General features: G+C 38.3%; 1 protein-coding gene across 2 annotated transcripts in view; it reads left to right on the top strand.

The window, feature by feature from the left end:
• TARS3 (threonyl-tRNA synthetase 3) overlaps positions 1-16,910 on the top strand; it is a 73,139-nt gene that overhangs the window by 44,742 nt on the left and 11,487 nt on the right. For both annotated transcript variants that reach the window (XM_025437393.3, XM_025437394.3), the window contains exons 13-15: positions 954-1,091; positions 4,262-4,339; positions 4,424-4,524. In XM_025437393.3, the coding sequence (XP_025293178.1) occupies positions 954-1,091; positions 4,262-4,339; positions 4,424-4,524 (317 nt within the window). The remainder of the gene's footprint in view (positions 1-953; positions 1,092-4,261; positions 4,340-4,423; positions 4,525-16,910) is intronic.

The raw sequence follows: 16,910 nt of genomic DNA on the forward strand, positions 1-16,910 counted from the left end.
ACACCACTGCTTCCACCTTCCCTGTTCACTCTTTCAGGGGCTATATCAACATCCTCTCTACTGCCTGGGCCAGGAGTCCAGGTGCCCTTTACTCTTCACTCCTTGTGTCTAGTTAGTCACAAGCCCTATTGATAACTCTCCCTAAATGTATTATTAATTCCTGAATAATTTTGTTCATCCCTGAATTTCTGGCACAGATTCCTTGCATTCCAGCTGCTTCTCTCTAGTTCAAACCACCATCATCTCACTCCTAAACAACCCTACCAGGTTCCCAATGGGCCTGGCAATCCATTTTCCATACTTGAAAGGAACAGATTGGATTGTGTTGGTCTCTCGCTGAAGAACCCTTCATTGGTTTTCCATTGCTCTCAGGCTAAAAAGTGTAAACATTAACCCGGCTTTGAAAACCCTTAATTCTCTTTGACCTTTGCCTGCCTCTAGCCTGATCACCTACAACCCTTCTGTGCCCTCATCCCTGTTGTATACAGCTAGGTCCCACAGCAGCTTCCTGTGGCTCTCATGCCCTAGACTGCTTCTCTGTCCTCTGGGCCCTCACTCTCAGTATTTCCTCTGCTCTAAAAGCTCCTGCCCTAGCTTTCCATGGAGATCTCTCACTTACTCTCTGGCTGCAGCAGCACGGGTATTACTTCCTTTGGACAGCTGCCCTTCCCCCTTTTGTGTGTCACTGCTCATGGTGACGCAGCCTTGCCTGCTTCTTTGTCTACCACTTGCACTGGCCCAGGGGCTGCTGGTATCCTGCTCACACCAGGCATGTGCTGGGTTGGGAATTCCCTGGATATCTGAGTAAGGAATGGATGAACAATCAAAACAGTGTCATGGACCATATAGTAAAAACTTGCTTTACTTCTCTCTGACACAAAGACTTTTTAAAATGCCATAAATAGTTGTAATTTGGTGTTAACTATTTAGATTTTCGTTTGTTCTCATTTCAGATTGAAGAAGAAATAAAGGGCTGTTTGCAGTTTTTGCAGTCTGTTTACTCAACGTTTGGCTTCTCCTTTCAATTAAATTTGTCAACAAGACCTGAAAACTTCCTAGGAGAGGTTGAGCTATGGGATGAAGCTGAAAAGGTAGGGAGAGACAAAGCACACACCTTTATTTCTGTGAGTGTGGAAACCACCTGAGTGACTGCAGTTACTTTGCATCAGGAGGATGCCATGCTTTGCAGTAGAATTGTTTAAATTGGTAGTTACAGGATAAATACGCAGACTATAGAATGTGGCTGCCCGGTTTTTCTTCTTTACATTTGTCTCAAACACTTTTAAAGTTTATGTCAGGTTTTTATTTGTACTTTTTCAAGTGTCAGTCACTAATAACCAATTTCCTCAGTTTTTAAAGAAGAATCCTCTGATCTGCAGGCACGCTTGGTGTGTGTTTGGCTTATTTTAAGCTGCTGGATATGGAGCCAATGTAGCATGACTCATAGATACAGATGCATACACCAGATGCTCAAATCCCCTCCACAATCACAGCCTCTAGTGCCATCCTTTGTCTGGGGGCACACAGAGACTCACATGCCACATCTCAGCTTTGGAAAACCAAGATTAAAGAGCTCATCATGCTTTTTTTTTTTCTTATTAAAAGAATACAAGACATGTCCTGTGTCAGTTTTTATTAGAAAAGAGGATGGTGGCCAGACACCCCAGGAAGGCCTGATCCCTGACCTGCCTATTGGTCCACCTCTTCATGGAATACTCATGGACACTGATCACACAGATCATTAAGGAATTAAGAATCAGAGGAACACTGTATTGATAGTGTCACAGTTTTCTGTTAGGTACTGGGGCAGGCAGAAACTGGATAGAAGCAATTTGGGCTTGAGATTTAATTGGGCCTCCTCTCCCCACTGTTCCATGCCCATCCTAAATGCATGTTTTTCCATATCTGTTGAATGGAAAAAGAAAGTCACATGAGACAGCCTGCCCCAGGATGCTGACACAGTTTACCTGCTTAGCCACATGGAAGTAGGAAGAGGAAAAGAGGGCATAAAGCTCGACTCTGGAGCACTTTTTGCCTAGTTTCAAAGGTTAGCTCCATGTATGAATTATAGAAGCATTAAAGTCTGAAATGGTGATGATGATGATGATGATGGTGATGATGATTATACCTACTTCATAAGGTTCTGGTGGACTTAAATGAGTAATTTATGTGAGGAATTTGTCATAGTGCCAGGCACATGTAAGTGTTCAGTGAATATTAGATGTTGGTATTATTAATAGTAGAATCATCATCATCATCATCATCACTCCATACATGGAGCGTGGGGGGTAAACAGTGGGGGGACTCGGTGTGGGCCTGGCATGGGGGGAATGGGGTGTCCCACCATTTTTTTTTTTTTTTTTTGCACTTTTTTAGCTCATTGACTATTCCCTTAGAAGATGGGAATCCTACTCTGGGGAGTTTTTCCCATGATGTCGACCCCTGATCTGGGAAGTAATTTTATATATCTATATCTATATCTATATCTATATCTATATCTATATCTATATATATCTTCAGATGTCTCTGAAATGGTTTGAAAGAGATATTAGTGAAGTCAGCTCCAAGGCCACATTGTTCCTGGGCTGTCAATTCACTGTTACCTTATTTCCTGTCTCAGATTGTGTGTAGTTAGGGAACCCAGCAGAGCTCTCTAGACAGCTATGGCAATGTAACCATCAGATTGTCCAACCATCAGCTTGTCCAAATAGCCAAAATGTGAGGAGCAAAGGGTAGCGTAGATTTGAATGATGTGAGTCCTGCTTTCTATTAAGTTTAATCAAGGAATCTGTGACCTAAAGAAAATCCACGTTTTCTTATGAAAATTAAAATCCAAATGGGAGTTTAATGTTCTGTCTCTCCAATTTTTTAATTTAACCTAAGCTCAGCTGGAGGGTTCCTACTCAGGTAAGTCTGAAGGGAATGTGGAATGCTGCTTCAGCAGGCCTGGTCTGGCCTCTGCCTCTGGAACCTCTGTAAATCTACCAGCCCCTTGGAGCTGGAATAACCCCACTCCAAATCTCTTTTGCATTCCACTTTTCCATCATTTCAGTGAGTCATCAAGATCTCTAAGAACGTCCCAAACCCATACACACACAATTCTAAGCAAATCAATATGTTTAGAGCCCAGCATGTACCAAAGGCTTTCTTATCCTTGGCTGTTTGTATTGGGCCTTTTGATTACTGTGTCCTCAGAGGCCCAGTGAGGATCAGTACACACTGCTTTATTCTTTTCCCCAAAACCTAGCCTTTCTTTGGCTTTTTAATTCTGTGGGAGCTCCCTAAATTCTCTCCATCACTTGGTTGCCTCCTGCAGCCGGGTTCGTTTTCTCTGGGAATATATTCCAGTGCCTCTTCTGCTTGCAGAAGCAGAGTAAGGCAGAGGCTAGCTTTCTTGCCTTTGAAATGAATCTGTGGTGGTGGCCTTCTTCAGTGCTAAGTAGGATGCAAGCTGCTGTAGTAGAAGCAGGCCCATGAGAGAGCCTCCTGGATCTGGATCTGGATCTCAGCCAAGACCAACTCCTCATGCACTCTGAGATCTTGGAAGAGCCTGCCAGGACCCCACAAGTCAGCTTGCTTGATAACTCTGGCTTCAGCCCTGAGACATCACCACTGCTTTGACTTCCCTGTCAACAGTTTACTTCCAAATGTCAATCCCCCTCATGGGCAACAGTATATCGAGATGATGACAGGACTTTGAATGCTGGTTTGACAGTATTCTGGCCAGGGACTTAGGAAAGCCCGGATGCTTCCCAAGGAAGCTATATCCATAGGGAATAGCCAGAAGACTCACTGACACTTTTTAAGATACTTATATGTATATCCAATCACCATCAGTTCTGCAGTCTGCACTACAGGCTAGCGTCAAAGGATTTTATGTGGCATAGGCTGAAGATCAGAGTGGGCCTCCTGCTCCCACCCTCCATAATCATGAAGGACACCTCTCCCCAGCTACATGTACAGAGGTAGAAGAAAAGCATGAGACAGTTGGCAAGACCTTCTTATCCACCTAAACAGAGTGAAATGGGAGAACATAGAGTGGATAAAGGAAAAAGATCAAAGTTTTCATGCCTTTTAATGTATAGAGGCCTCAACCACAAAGGGCAGAAGGGGGAATATAAAACATACCCAATAAATACATGTTGAACTAAAACAGAATATAATTAAGATTTGTAATTCCTTACTTTTTTGAGCTATATGGCAAAAAATAAAAAGTACAATGAAGTATAAGTTTTAAATGTTCTTTTTTTTTAAAAAATAGCAATTACAGAACAGCTTAGTGGAATTTGGAAAACCATGGAAGATGAATCCAGGAGATGGAGCATTTTATGGCCCTAAAGTAAGTAGACCATATGCCTCAAAAAGAGTAAAATTTAAAGGAAAAACAAATGCTGTCTTTAAGCAAACATCATTTAATTTACAGATTGATATAAAAATCAAGGATGCTATTGGCAGATACCATCAATGTGCTACAATTCAGCTGGACTTCCAACTCCCTATTAGATTTAATCTTACATATGTTAGGTGAGTAATTGAATATGATAAATAATGTAGTACTAATATGCTGTTATTTGTTATTTGAACATGAGCAATAAAATACTATTTCTATTTTTTTAAAGATTTATTTATTTTTTCATGAGAGACACAGAGAGAGAGGCAGAGACCTAGGTAGAGGGAGAAGCAGGCTCCCTGTGAGGATACCAATGCAGGATTCAATCCCAGGACCCTGGGATCCCGACCTGAGCCAAAGGCAGATGCTGAACCACTTGAGCCACCCAAGTGCCCCAGCAATACAAAATAAGCATTAATACATAGACTAGTAAGTGTCTAGTAGTATATGAGTGATATACTAATTTATTTTTAATTTTTTTTCAAGTTTTTATTTAAATTTCAGTTAGTTAACATGCAATGTAATATTAATTTTAGTTGTACCATATAGTGACAACACTTCCGTGCAACACCCAGTGCTCATCATATGTGCCTTCCTTAATCCCCATCATCTATTTCATCCATCTCCCCATTCACCTACCCTCTCCTAACCATTAGTTTGTTCTCTATAGTTAAGAGTCTTTTTCTTGGTATGTCTCCTTCTCTTTTTTCCCCTCTACTTGTTTGTTTTGTTTCTTAAATTCTGCATGAGTAAATTCCACATATTAGTGTCTCTCTCTAACTTACTTTGCTTAGCATAATACTCTCTAGCCCCATTCATGTTTTTGCAAATGGCAAGATTTCATTCATTTTTATGGCTGAGTAATATTCCATTGTGTGTGTTTTTGCGTGTGTGTGTGTATATATATCATATGTGTGTGTGTGTGTGTGTGTGTGTGTGTGTGACTTCTTCTTTATCCATTCCATTCATTGATTGGTGGACACTTGGGCTGTTTCCATACTTTGGCTATTGTAGATAATGCTGCTATAAACATCAGGGTGCATGAACCCCTTTGAATTAGTATTTTTGTATTCTTTCAGTAAATACCTAGTAGTTCAATTGCTGGATCATAGGGTAGTTCCATTTTTAACTTTTTGAGGATCCTCCATACTCTTCTGCAGTGGCTACACCAGTCTGCATTCCCACCAACAGTACAAGAGAGTTCCCTTTTCTCGCCGACACCTGTTGTTTCTTGTGTTATTGATTATAGCCATTCTGACAGGTGTGAAGTGATTATCTCATTTTAGTTTTGATTTGCATTTCCCTGATGGAGAGTGATGATGAGATTCTTTTCATATTTCTATTGGCCATCTGGAGTGTTTTTTGGAGAAATGTCTGTTCATGTCTTCTGCCCATTTTTAAAATTGGATTAGGGTTTTGTGTGTGTGTGTGTTGAGTTGTATAAGTTCTTTATATATTTTGGAGACTAACCCTTTATCAAATATGTCACTTGCAAAAATCTTCTCCTATTCAGTAGGTTGCTAGTTTTGTTGATTGTTTCCTTCCCTGTGCAGAAGCTTTTTATTTTGATGTAGTCCAATAGTTTAGTTTTGCTTTTATTTCCCTTGCTTCAGAAGACATATCTAGTAAGAAGTTGCCATGGCTGATGTCAAAGAAGTTACTGCTTGTGTTCTCTTCTAGGATTTTTATGGTTTCAGGTCTTACTTTTAGTTCTTTAATCTATTTTGACTTTATTTTTATGTATGGTGTAAGAAAGTGGTCTAGTTTCATTCTTTTGCATGTAGCTGTCCAGTTTTCCCAACACCATTTGTTGAAGAGACTGTCTTTTCCATTGAATATTATTACCTGCTTTGTTGAAGATTGAAAGACTGTATAATTGTGGGTTCATTTCTGGGTTTTCAGTTGTTTTCTATTGATCTGCATGTCTATTTTTGTGCCCATATCATATTGTTTTGATTACTGCAGCTTTGTAGTATAACTTGAAGTCCAGAATTGTGGTGTTTCCAGCTTTGTTTTCCTTTTTCAAGATTGCTTTGCCTTTTTGGGGTCATTTGTGGTCTTATACAAATTTTAGGACTGTTCTAGCTCTGTGAAAAATGTCGGTGGTATTTTGTTAGGGATTGCGTTAAATGTACAGATTAGTTTGGGTACTATGGACTTTCTAACAATATTTGTTCTTCCAGTCCATAAGCATGGAATGTCTTTCCATTTTTTTGTGTTATCTTCAGTTTCTTTCATGAGTGTTTTATAGTTTTCAGAATATAGGTCTTTCACCTCTTTGGTTAGGTTTATTTTTAGATATTGTATGATTTTTGGTGCAGTTATAAATGGGATTGATTCCTTAATTTCTCTTTCTGTTGTTTCATTGTTAGTATATAGAAATGCAACAGATTTCTGCACATTGATTTTATATCCTCCAACTTTGCCGAATTCATGTATTAGTTTTAGCAGTGTTTTGGTGGAGTCTTGGGGTTTTCTACACAGAATATCATGTCATCTGCAAAGAGCAAAACTTTTACTTCTTCCTTGCTGATTTGGATGCCTCTAATTTCTTTTTGTTGTCTGATTGCTATGGCTAGGACTCCCAGTACTGTATTGAATAAAAATGCTGAGAGTGGACATCCCTGTCTTATTCCTGACTGTAGAGGAAAGCTCTCAGTTTTACCCCCTTGAGGATGGTATCAGCTGTGGGTTTTTCATATATGACCTTTATGATGTTTCCTCTAAACCTACTTTGTTGAGGGTTTTTTTTTTTTTATCATGAATGGATGTTTTACTTTGTCAAATGTTTTTTCTGCATTTAATGATCATATAGTTCATATCCTTTCTTTTTTTAATGTGATATATCATGTTGGTTGATTTGTGAACTTTGAACTACCTTTGCAACCCAGGAATAAATCCCACTTGATCATGGTAAATGATTTTTTAAATGTATTTTAGATTCAGTTTGCTAATATTTTGTTGAGGGTTTTTTGCATTTGTGTTCATGAGAGATATTAGCCTCTAGTTCTCTTCTATTTTGTGTGTGTGGTGTTTTTATCTGCTTTTGTTATCAGAGTTATGCTGGCATCATAGAATGAATTTGGAATTTAACCTTCCTTTTATACTTTTTGGAATAATTTGAGAAGCATAGGTACTAACTCTTCTTTAAATGTTTGGTAGAATTCACCTGTGAAGCTGTCTGGTACTGGACTTTTGTTTTTTGGGAGTTTTTTCATTACTGATTCCATTTCTTTGCTGGTTATCAGTCTGTTCAGGTTTTTTATTTCTTCCTGTTTCATTTTTGGTAATTTATATGTTTCTAGAAATTTATGCATTTCTTTTACATTGTCCAGTTTGTTGGCATATGGTTTTTCATAATGTTCTTTTATAATTGTATTGCATTATAATTGTATTTTTGTGGTGTTGGTTGATATTTTTCTTCTTATTTGTGATTTTATTCACCTTGGTCCTTTCTCTTTTCATTTTGATAAGTCTGACTAGAGGTTTATTAATTTTATTAATTTCTTCAAAAAATCAGCTCCTGTTTTCATTGATCTGTTCTATTGGGTTTTTTTGTTTTTTAATTTCTATATCACTTATTTCTGCTCTAATCTTTATTATTTCCTTTCTTCTGTTGGCTGTAGGCTTCATTTGTTGTTCTTTTAACAGCTCTTTTAAGTGTAAGGTTAGGTTGTTGATTTGAGATTTTTCTTGCTTCTTGAGATAGTCTTGTATTGATATAAACAACCCTCTTGTGGTCCTAAGACCACTGAGTGCTTCATCCTGAAGGTGTTGGACTTTTGTGTTTTCACTTTTGTTTCCATGTATTTTTTTCTTCCTTTATTTTCTGGTTGGCCCATTCATTTTTTTCCAACCTCCATGTATTTTTTATCTTTCCAGATTTTTTCTTTTCTTTTTTTTTTTTTTTAAACAGTGGGTTTATTTATTTTTATTTATTTATGATAGTCACAGAGAGAGAGAGATGCAGAGACACAGGCAGAGGGAGAAGCAGGCTCCATGCACCGGGAGCCCGATGTGGGATTCGATCCCGGGTCTCCAGGATCGCGCCCTGGGCCAAAGGCAGGCGCCAAACCGCTGCGCCACCCAGGGATCCCTTTCCAGATTTTTTCTTGTGGTGGAGTTCTAGTTTCACAGTATTATGGTCAGAAGAGGTGCATGGTATGACTAAAATGTTCTTAAAATTTGTTGAGGCCTGTTTTATGGTTATATATGTGATCCGTTGTGGAGATTGTTCCATGTACACTTGAAAAGAATGTGTATTCTGCTGTTCTAGGATGGAATGTTCTAAGATTATCTGTTAATAATCACATTTGGTCCAATGTGTCACTGAAAGCCATTGTTTCCTTGTTGATGTTCTGTTTAGATGATCCATCCAATGATATAAATGGGGTTTAAAGTTCCATAATAGTATTTTGTTATCATCAATGAATTTCTTTATGTTTGTTATTAATTGTTTTATATATTTGGGTGCTGCCATGTTGGGTGCATAACTATTTACAATTGTTATGTCTTCTTGTTGGATTATCTTCTTGATGATTAGATATTGTACTTTTTTGTCTCTTGTTACAGTCTTTGTTTTAAAGTCTCATTTGTCCAATGTAAGTATTGCTGCCCTGGCATTCTTTTGGCATCCATTTGCATGATAAATGTTTCTTCATCCTCTCATTTTCAATCTGCAGGTATCTTTAGGTCTAAAATGAGTTTCTTGTAGGCAGCATTTGATGGTTGTTGTGTTTTGTGTTTTTTTATCCATTCTGACACCCTGTATCTTTTGATTGGAGCCTTTAGTCCATTTACCTTCAAAGTAATTATTGAAAGATATGTATTTATTGTCATTTTATTACTTGTTTTGTGGTTGTTTCTGGAGATTTTCTTTGATACTTTCTCTCTTTTATATTTTGCTGATTTTGTTCAGTGATATATTTGGATTTCTTTGATTTCATTCTTTGCATGTTTATTAATGGTTTTTGATATTTGGTTACCATTAGGTTTGTATATAACCTCTTCTGCATACAACAGTCTATATTAAGTTGATGGTCATTAAAAAAATTTTTTTTTTATTCATGAGAGAGGCAGAGACACAGGTAGAGGGAGAAGCAGGCTCCACACACACACAGAGCCTGATGTGGAACTCGATCCTGGGACTCCAGGATCACACCCTGAGCCAAAGGCAGACGCTCAATCGCTGAGCCACCCAGACATCCCAATGGTCATTTAAATTTGAACCCATTCTTCTCTCCATGTTTTAGGTATATGTTATTATATTTTATATCTGTTTTGTGAATTCCTTGACTGGTTTTTTACAGAAATATTCATTTTTACTGCTTTTGTGTTTCCTACGTTTATACTTTGTTAAGGCAATCAGCCCATAGGAACCTAGCCTGGAAGACTTTGTCTCCTCAACCAGGGCCTGCCTTGTCCCTGATTTCCGGTCACAGTCACTCTTGAAGGGACTGTCTTGGAGAGACAGGTGGCTTCTTGTCTCTGCTGTTTTGCATTTGGGCTCATCTCCCTCATGCCAAGACTGGCGTGGCCTCTTCCATCATCTCTGAGCCTTCCTGAGCAAGGGAATTCAGAGGTCAGTGAGGCTCCTTCTGCCCCCAGAGATCCCTCCAGTCTAGGAGAGGTCTAAGGGAGAGGAAGGCAAGCTTAGATACCAGTGCAGCCCCAGGAGAAGAGCTGGTGTGTACAGGGGATTTTAGTAGAGCAGAAGTGGAGTAGTAGGAGGAAGGCCTTGAAGCTGGTTGATAGAAGGGAATTCTAGGAGATGGGTAAGTTTGAAGAATACATGGGAATGGGGCCTAGTCTCCGTGTCAGGCTGGGCTACTGGATTTCCTCTCTGGGCCTGGAATTCTCAGCCAGGGTCAGAATCACCAGGCCAAATCAAGCAGCTGGGAGGGTGTGGCAGATGAGCTATTACCCCCAGAACTTGATGATATATAGCCATTCCGTGAGAGGGGGGTAAAGAAAACTTCCCCTTTATAAGCATAGAGAGAGTTTGATGTTTGGGTGGGAACTTCTGCAAGATCTAGTGAAACATTTCAAAGTTTGGGAGATATTGAAGCGGAGGTGGTGGTACTTTTGGTCTCTCCTTTCCATTCAAAGAGCCCCCTTAATAATTCTTTTTTTTTTTTTTCCCCTTAATAATTCTTGCAGGGCTGTTTAATGGTCACAAATTCCTTAGGTTCTAGTTTGTCTGGAGAACTTTTTATCTCTCCTTCTATTCTGAATGATAGCCTTATTGGATAGAGAATTCCTGGCTGCAGATTTTTCCCATTTAACACTTTCAGTACCTTCTGGCTTGTTAAAGTTTCTGTTGATAAATCTCCAGCTAGACTTATGGATTTTTCCTAGGAAGTTACTGACTTCTTTTGTCCTTTTAAGATTTTTTTCCTTTATCACTATATTTTACAAATTTAATTAAAATATATCTTGATGTGGGCCTGCATTTGTTGATTTTGATGGGAGTTCTTTGTGCCTCTTGGATTTGGATGCCTGTTTCCTTCCTCAGATTAGAGAAGTTTTCAGCTATGATTTTCTTAAATTTTTTGCCCCGTTTTTTCTCTCTTCTGGGACTTTTGTAATACAAGTGTTGTTATGTTTGATGGAGTCACTGAGATTCCTAAGCCTATTCTTGTTTTACATAATTCTTTTTTGTCTGTTTTGTTCAGCTTCACTGCTTCCTATTACTTTGTCTTCTAAGTAGTTAATTTGCTCCTCACTTTTTCCAGCCTGCTATTCATTGCATCTGGTGTTTCTCTAATCTCATTTATTATGCACTTCATTTCCTGTTGACTCTTTTTTAACTCTTATCTCTGCAGTAAGGATCTCACTGATGTCTTCCATTCTTTTTTCAATTCCAGCGAGCATTGTTATGATCATTGCTTTAAATTCTCCATCAGGCATGTTACTTATAGTTCTTTCACTTAGATCTCTGGTTGTGGCCTTATCTTGTTCTTTCATTTGAGATAAGTTCCCCTGTCTTCTCATTTTCTGTACATCTCTGTCTGCTTCTCTGTGTTAGAAAACTCAGTTCCATGTTCTGATCCTGAAAGTAATGGCCTTAAGAAGAGGTTGAAAAACTACCCAGGGCCTAGTGCTTCAGGGAGTGTCTCCAGTGTGTGCTGTGTGTTCTGCTGTTCTGTTCTTGCTGCTCTATCCTTCAAGCTGGTCATCTGCAGAGGCTCTCCTTGCCTGATGTGGGTAGTATTTGGTCTCTGGGCTGAGTGTGGTGAGTTTTAATTAGGTATGCTCTGGTCTGTTTGTGAAATGAGACATGTCACCACCTCCACTGGAACTGAGGCCCTATAGAACTCTCTGATTGGGAGATGTGTTGTGGGCTGGGGTTTTTGCTGGTCTTTTGGGGGAGGGCCAACTGCACTGGGATTGGGGTGTGACTGAGAAGGGCAGCTCCATCAGAGTGCCAGGGGTGAGGGTGGGGGACTTGGTGCAAGCAAATTAGGCAGCCGGTGTCCACACTGTGCTTCCTATGGGTGGTTCTGTGTTTATGCTGAGGGCTGGGGGAGGGAAATGGTGGTGGCTAGCTCTGTTGTTCCTGGAGAGGCCTCTCTGTGAATGTTACCTCTTAGGGATGTGCTCCAAGAAGAGCAGATATTCTCCCCACCATGTGCCCCAGGTTCTCTTTAGATCACTTTTTCCATGCTGTCTGCCCCCAAGTTATTTGCTTACCTTCTCTCCAGGAATAGGGCAGTACCCTTCAGGCTCTATCCCAGCTGACTAAAACTCTAGGCTTCAAGCCCCACTAGTTGTAAGAACTCATGAAATTCAGCCCCTCTATTTTCCAAGCCAGCGGCTATGGGGAAACATTCTCCTTGTGTATTGCCCTGTGTGCTCCTCTCTCTCTTGCCTTTCACCACAAGCATGGCTCCCTCCCAACCTCAAGCAGCCAGGATCCGTTTCTCCCCTAAACCACGTCTCTGTACTTTTTGCCTTCTTCAATGTGACCTCTCCCTTTAGTTGTGAAATTTGCTGTCAGTCTTCAGGTTGATTTTTGGGGTATTTAGGGTGATTTGGTAGTTATCGAGTTGTATTTGTGAGAGGACGTGAGCCTAGGGTCTTCTTACTCTACCACCATCTACCTATCTCCAGTTCCAGAATACTCATATATTTACATACCTGCTAATAATCTATTTGGGGATCAACTTGAATTTTCTGAGGACATGGTTTAGTGGGGAAAGGAAGATAAATAAGTGTAAGATTAGAGATATGAACAAAGTACTATAAAACATAATTCAAGCTGCTAACTCCCTGAAGTGGAGGAGGGATGACTTCATAAAGAGTAAACATTGGGTCTGTATCTTGAGGATAAGGTATTTGTCAGAGAAAGCAGAGGGAAAAGGCAATTTTATCATTTCACATTAACAACTCTTTAAAAAAAAAACAATTCTTAACATACAGTGAAGTTCACATGTGTGTGGTGTGTGTATACTGTTCTGTGAGTTTTAACACCCATGTAGAATGGTGTGCCAATACCAAATTATGATTCCATTGTTCCAATAAACTTCTATGTGTTCCCCTGTCATCATATTCTCCTCCCATTCCTCTCCTTTGGCAATCACCAATATGTTGTGCATCACTGTAATTTTGCCTTTTACAGAATGTTTTTTATATGGAATGATACAATATAAAACCTTTGAGATTGGCTTTTTTCACTCAGCATAATGTCTTGGAGATTCATCCATGCTTTTGCATGTATCAACAATTTATTCCTTTTACTGCTAATTAGTATGCTGTTGTATGGATGCACCACAATTTGTTTTTTCAGTCACTCAAATGAAGGAATTTAGTTCATTCCCAGTTTTGGGTGATTATGAATAGAGCTACTATAAACATTAGTGTATAGGCTTTTGTGTGAATTTAAGTTTTCATTTCTCTGGTATATAGACCTAGGAATGGGGCACATGGTAAGTGTATGTTTAACTTACAAGAAGCTGACACACTGTTTTCCAGAGTGGCTGTGCCATTTTGCATTCTCACTAGCAATGTATGAAAGTTCCAGGTGTTCTATATTCTTGCCAGCCTTTGATTTATTTTTCTTTTTTTTTCCTTTCCTTAAAGCCATTCTAATAGGGGTGTAGTAGGATTTCCTCATGGTTTGATTTTGTTTCTCTAGTGGCTAATGATCTTAACATCTTTTAATATATTTTTATACCATTAATACATCTTCATTGGTTTAGTGTCTGTTCCAGTCTTCTGCTAATTTTTAAATTGGGTTGTTTTCTTGCTGTTGAGTTTTGAGAGTTCTTTATATAATCAAAGGCTTTAATATGTTTTTTGCAAATAGTTCCTCCTATAGTTGTTATTTTTTCGTTTTTTACAGTGTCTTAACTTTCCCTTCAATCTTGAGTTTTTAATTTCAATTTTTTCTTTTATAAATCATGCTTTTGGCATGATGTCTACAAATACTTTGCCTAAGCACAGGTGATGAAGATTTTCCTTTATGCTTTATCTTAAAAAGTTTTCTAATACTAAGTTTTATCTTTGGATCTAAGATCCATTTTGAGCTCATGTTTGTGTAAGAAATGAAGTTTAGGTCACATTCATTGTTTGTATCTAGATGTCTAATTGTGCTAACATTTTTGTGGCAGACTGTTCTTTCTTCACTGACTTGCCTTTGGGCCTTTATCAAAAATCAGTCAGACACATTGTATAAGCCTATTTTTAGATTTTCAACTCTGATTCATTGATTATTCCCTTATTAATACCATACTGATTCGATTACTGTAGCTTGATAATGTCTTAAAATTAGATAATGGAAATCTTTTTTTTTTTTTAAAGATTTATTTATTTATTCATGAGAGACACAGAGAGAGTCAGAGATAGGCAAAGGGAGAAGCAGGCTCCCCGCAGAGAGCCCAGTGTGGCACTCGATCCTGGAATCCAGAGCCAAAGGCAGACACTCAACCACTGAGCCACCCAGGCGTCCCAGATAATGTGAATCTTTTATTCTTTTTCAAAGTTGTTTTGGCTTTTCTAACTCTTTTGCTTTCAATAGGTCTAAAAAAAATCCCTAGTGAGAATTTTGTTTGGAATTGCATTAAATCTAAAATTAGTTTGGGGGTAGAATTGACTTCTTAACTGTAGTTAATCTTTCAGTATATGAACTTGTTTGATTTCTTTCATCAGTTTTTATAGATTTTGGCATACAAGTTCTGTACATATCTTATTAGCTTTATGCTTAAGTATTTCATTTGGGAGGGGCAATTGTAAATGGTGTATTGTATTCTTAATTTTGTCACCTGTGTGTTTACTGGGAACTAAAACTGATTTTTCTATGTTGATCTTATTTGCTGAACTAACTTATCAGTTCTAGGAGTTCGGGTTTTTGTTTGTTTTTTTGGTAGAATTCTTGTCTATATAGACAGTCATATCATCTTCAAATAGAGACAATTTAACCTTTCCTTTCTCATCTGTATGCTTTTTATTGCCTTTTCTTGTGCTCTCTTGCCTCATGGCACTGGCTAGAACTCCCAGCGCTAGGTTGAATAGAGGGATGAGGGTGGGGATTGTCACTTTCTTCTTCCCAATCTTAGGAGAAAAGCGTATAGTTGTTTCATCTTTAAGTATTACACTAGATATAGGTTTTTGTAGGTGCTCTTTGTCAAATTGAGGGAGTTTCTCTATTCCTAGTTTTCTGAGAGTTTTTTTTTTTAATCATAAATGGGTTTTGAATTTTGTCAGATTCCTTTTCTACATCAATTGATGGGATCATATGACTTTACTTTTTTTAGCCTGTTCATATGGTGAATGTACATTGATTTAGAATGTTGAACCAGCTTTGCATTGCTGGAGTAAATTCTACTTGGTCATGGTGTATCCTTGTTTTTATATATTACTGGATTTGAGCTCCTGATAGTTTGCATGTATGTTGAGATGGGATAATGGTCTGTGGTTTTCTTTTCTTGTGCTCTTTCACTGGCTTTGGTATCTGGGTAATGCTGGCCTACAAAATGAGTTGGAAAGTGGTCCACTGTCTTTTATTTTATGGAAGATATGTAGAACTGGTATTATTACTTTTTCAAATGTTTAGTAGAATATACCATTGAAACCATCCATTGCTGGAGGTTTTCTTTAGGAAGGTTTTTAACTATGAGTTCATTTGCATTGAGATAGAAGATAAATTTATGTTACAGATTTCTTTTTGGTTAAATTTAGAGTTTGTGCTTTTCAAGGAATTGATTCATTTAAGTTGTTGAAGTTATGTGCAAATGTGTTTATAATATTACCATATTATGCTTTTAATTTCTGTGTCACCTGAAGCGATATTTTCTCTTTCATTCATAATTTAGTAACATGTGCATCTTTATTTTTTTCTTTGTCAGTTTTTCTAGAGATTCATCAATTTTACTGATCTTCTTAAAGAATTGACTTTTAATATCATTGATTTTCTCTGTTATTATGCTTTTAATTTATTCAATGTCTTCTCTTTATTATTTTCTTCATTTTTGCCTGTTTTGGGTTTTCCTGTCCTTTTACTTTTATCTTTAACCTGCTTATGTCATTAAATTTAGAGTGGGTTTCTTCTAGATAGCACAGTATGCCTTTTTCTGTGCTATTTTTCCTCTCACTTTGGGATTCAGATGGTGTGAATATTAGGCCTTTTGTTATTGTTACACAATTCTCTGTTTATGTTTTCATCACTTGTTCTATGTATATTTCAGATTGGATACTTTTGTTCATGTATCTTTAAGTTCACTGACTCGTTTCTGTCATCTCCTTTGCTGCGGTGTCCATCTAGTGAATTTTGTTTATTCCAATCCTTGTATTTTTTTTTAGTTTTACAGTTTCTTTTCTAAGACTTTTATCTTTCTAGTCATTTCAAGTGTGTTCAGTTTCACTTGTTGGAGTATGCTTATAATACTCTTTTATAGTCTCCAGTGATTCCACCATCCTTGTCATCTCACTGTTGGAATCTGTGGTCCTTTCCCCTCACCTGTAGACATTTACCTGGTAATGAATATGGCAAGTAACTTTGGATTGTATCCCAGACAGTTTGAATATTAGGAGATGATGGGTTTTGTTTAAATCATAAAGATACTGTTGATTTCTTTCTTGTTGTTTTGTTTGTTTGTTCAGCAGTCAATTTGAAGGGGTAATTAGGTTCAGGCCTTAATTTCTAACATGCCTTCTGTGGGCTGTGGTTCCAATATGAGTTCAGTTTTCAGAGCCTTAGTGGTGCTATTCAGATCTGTCCAGTGTGTGTGCCACCCAGTGGTCAAATCCCATACGTAGTTCAGTTCTCAAGCCTGTTGTGTGCTGTTCAGTCAGACCTACACGTTGCAGCTCAGAGGGGAGGCCAGGTGAGTTCATACATGAGTATGGAGTAGCTATATTGCATGCCCTGCTCTCTGATTTCCCTGGCACTTTTGATTCCCTAGGTTATCTTTTTACAGTTCTATGGCCAGAAAGCTGGGGCTTTAACTTCCTCACTCCACCATATTTCTTTCTGTGACTATATCTGTGCTAGAGACCAAGCATCAGGAGGCCAGAGAGAGAG

Source organism: Canis lupus, chromosome 3, assembly GCF_003254725.2.
Source record: "Canis lupus dingo isolate Sandy chromosome 3, ASM325472v2, whole genome shotgun sequence".
Classification (NCBI taxonomy): domain Eukaryota; kingdom Metazoa; phylum Chordata; class Mammalia; order Carnivora; family Canidae; genus Canis; species Canis lupus.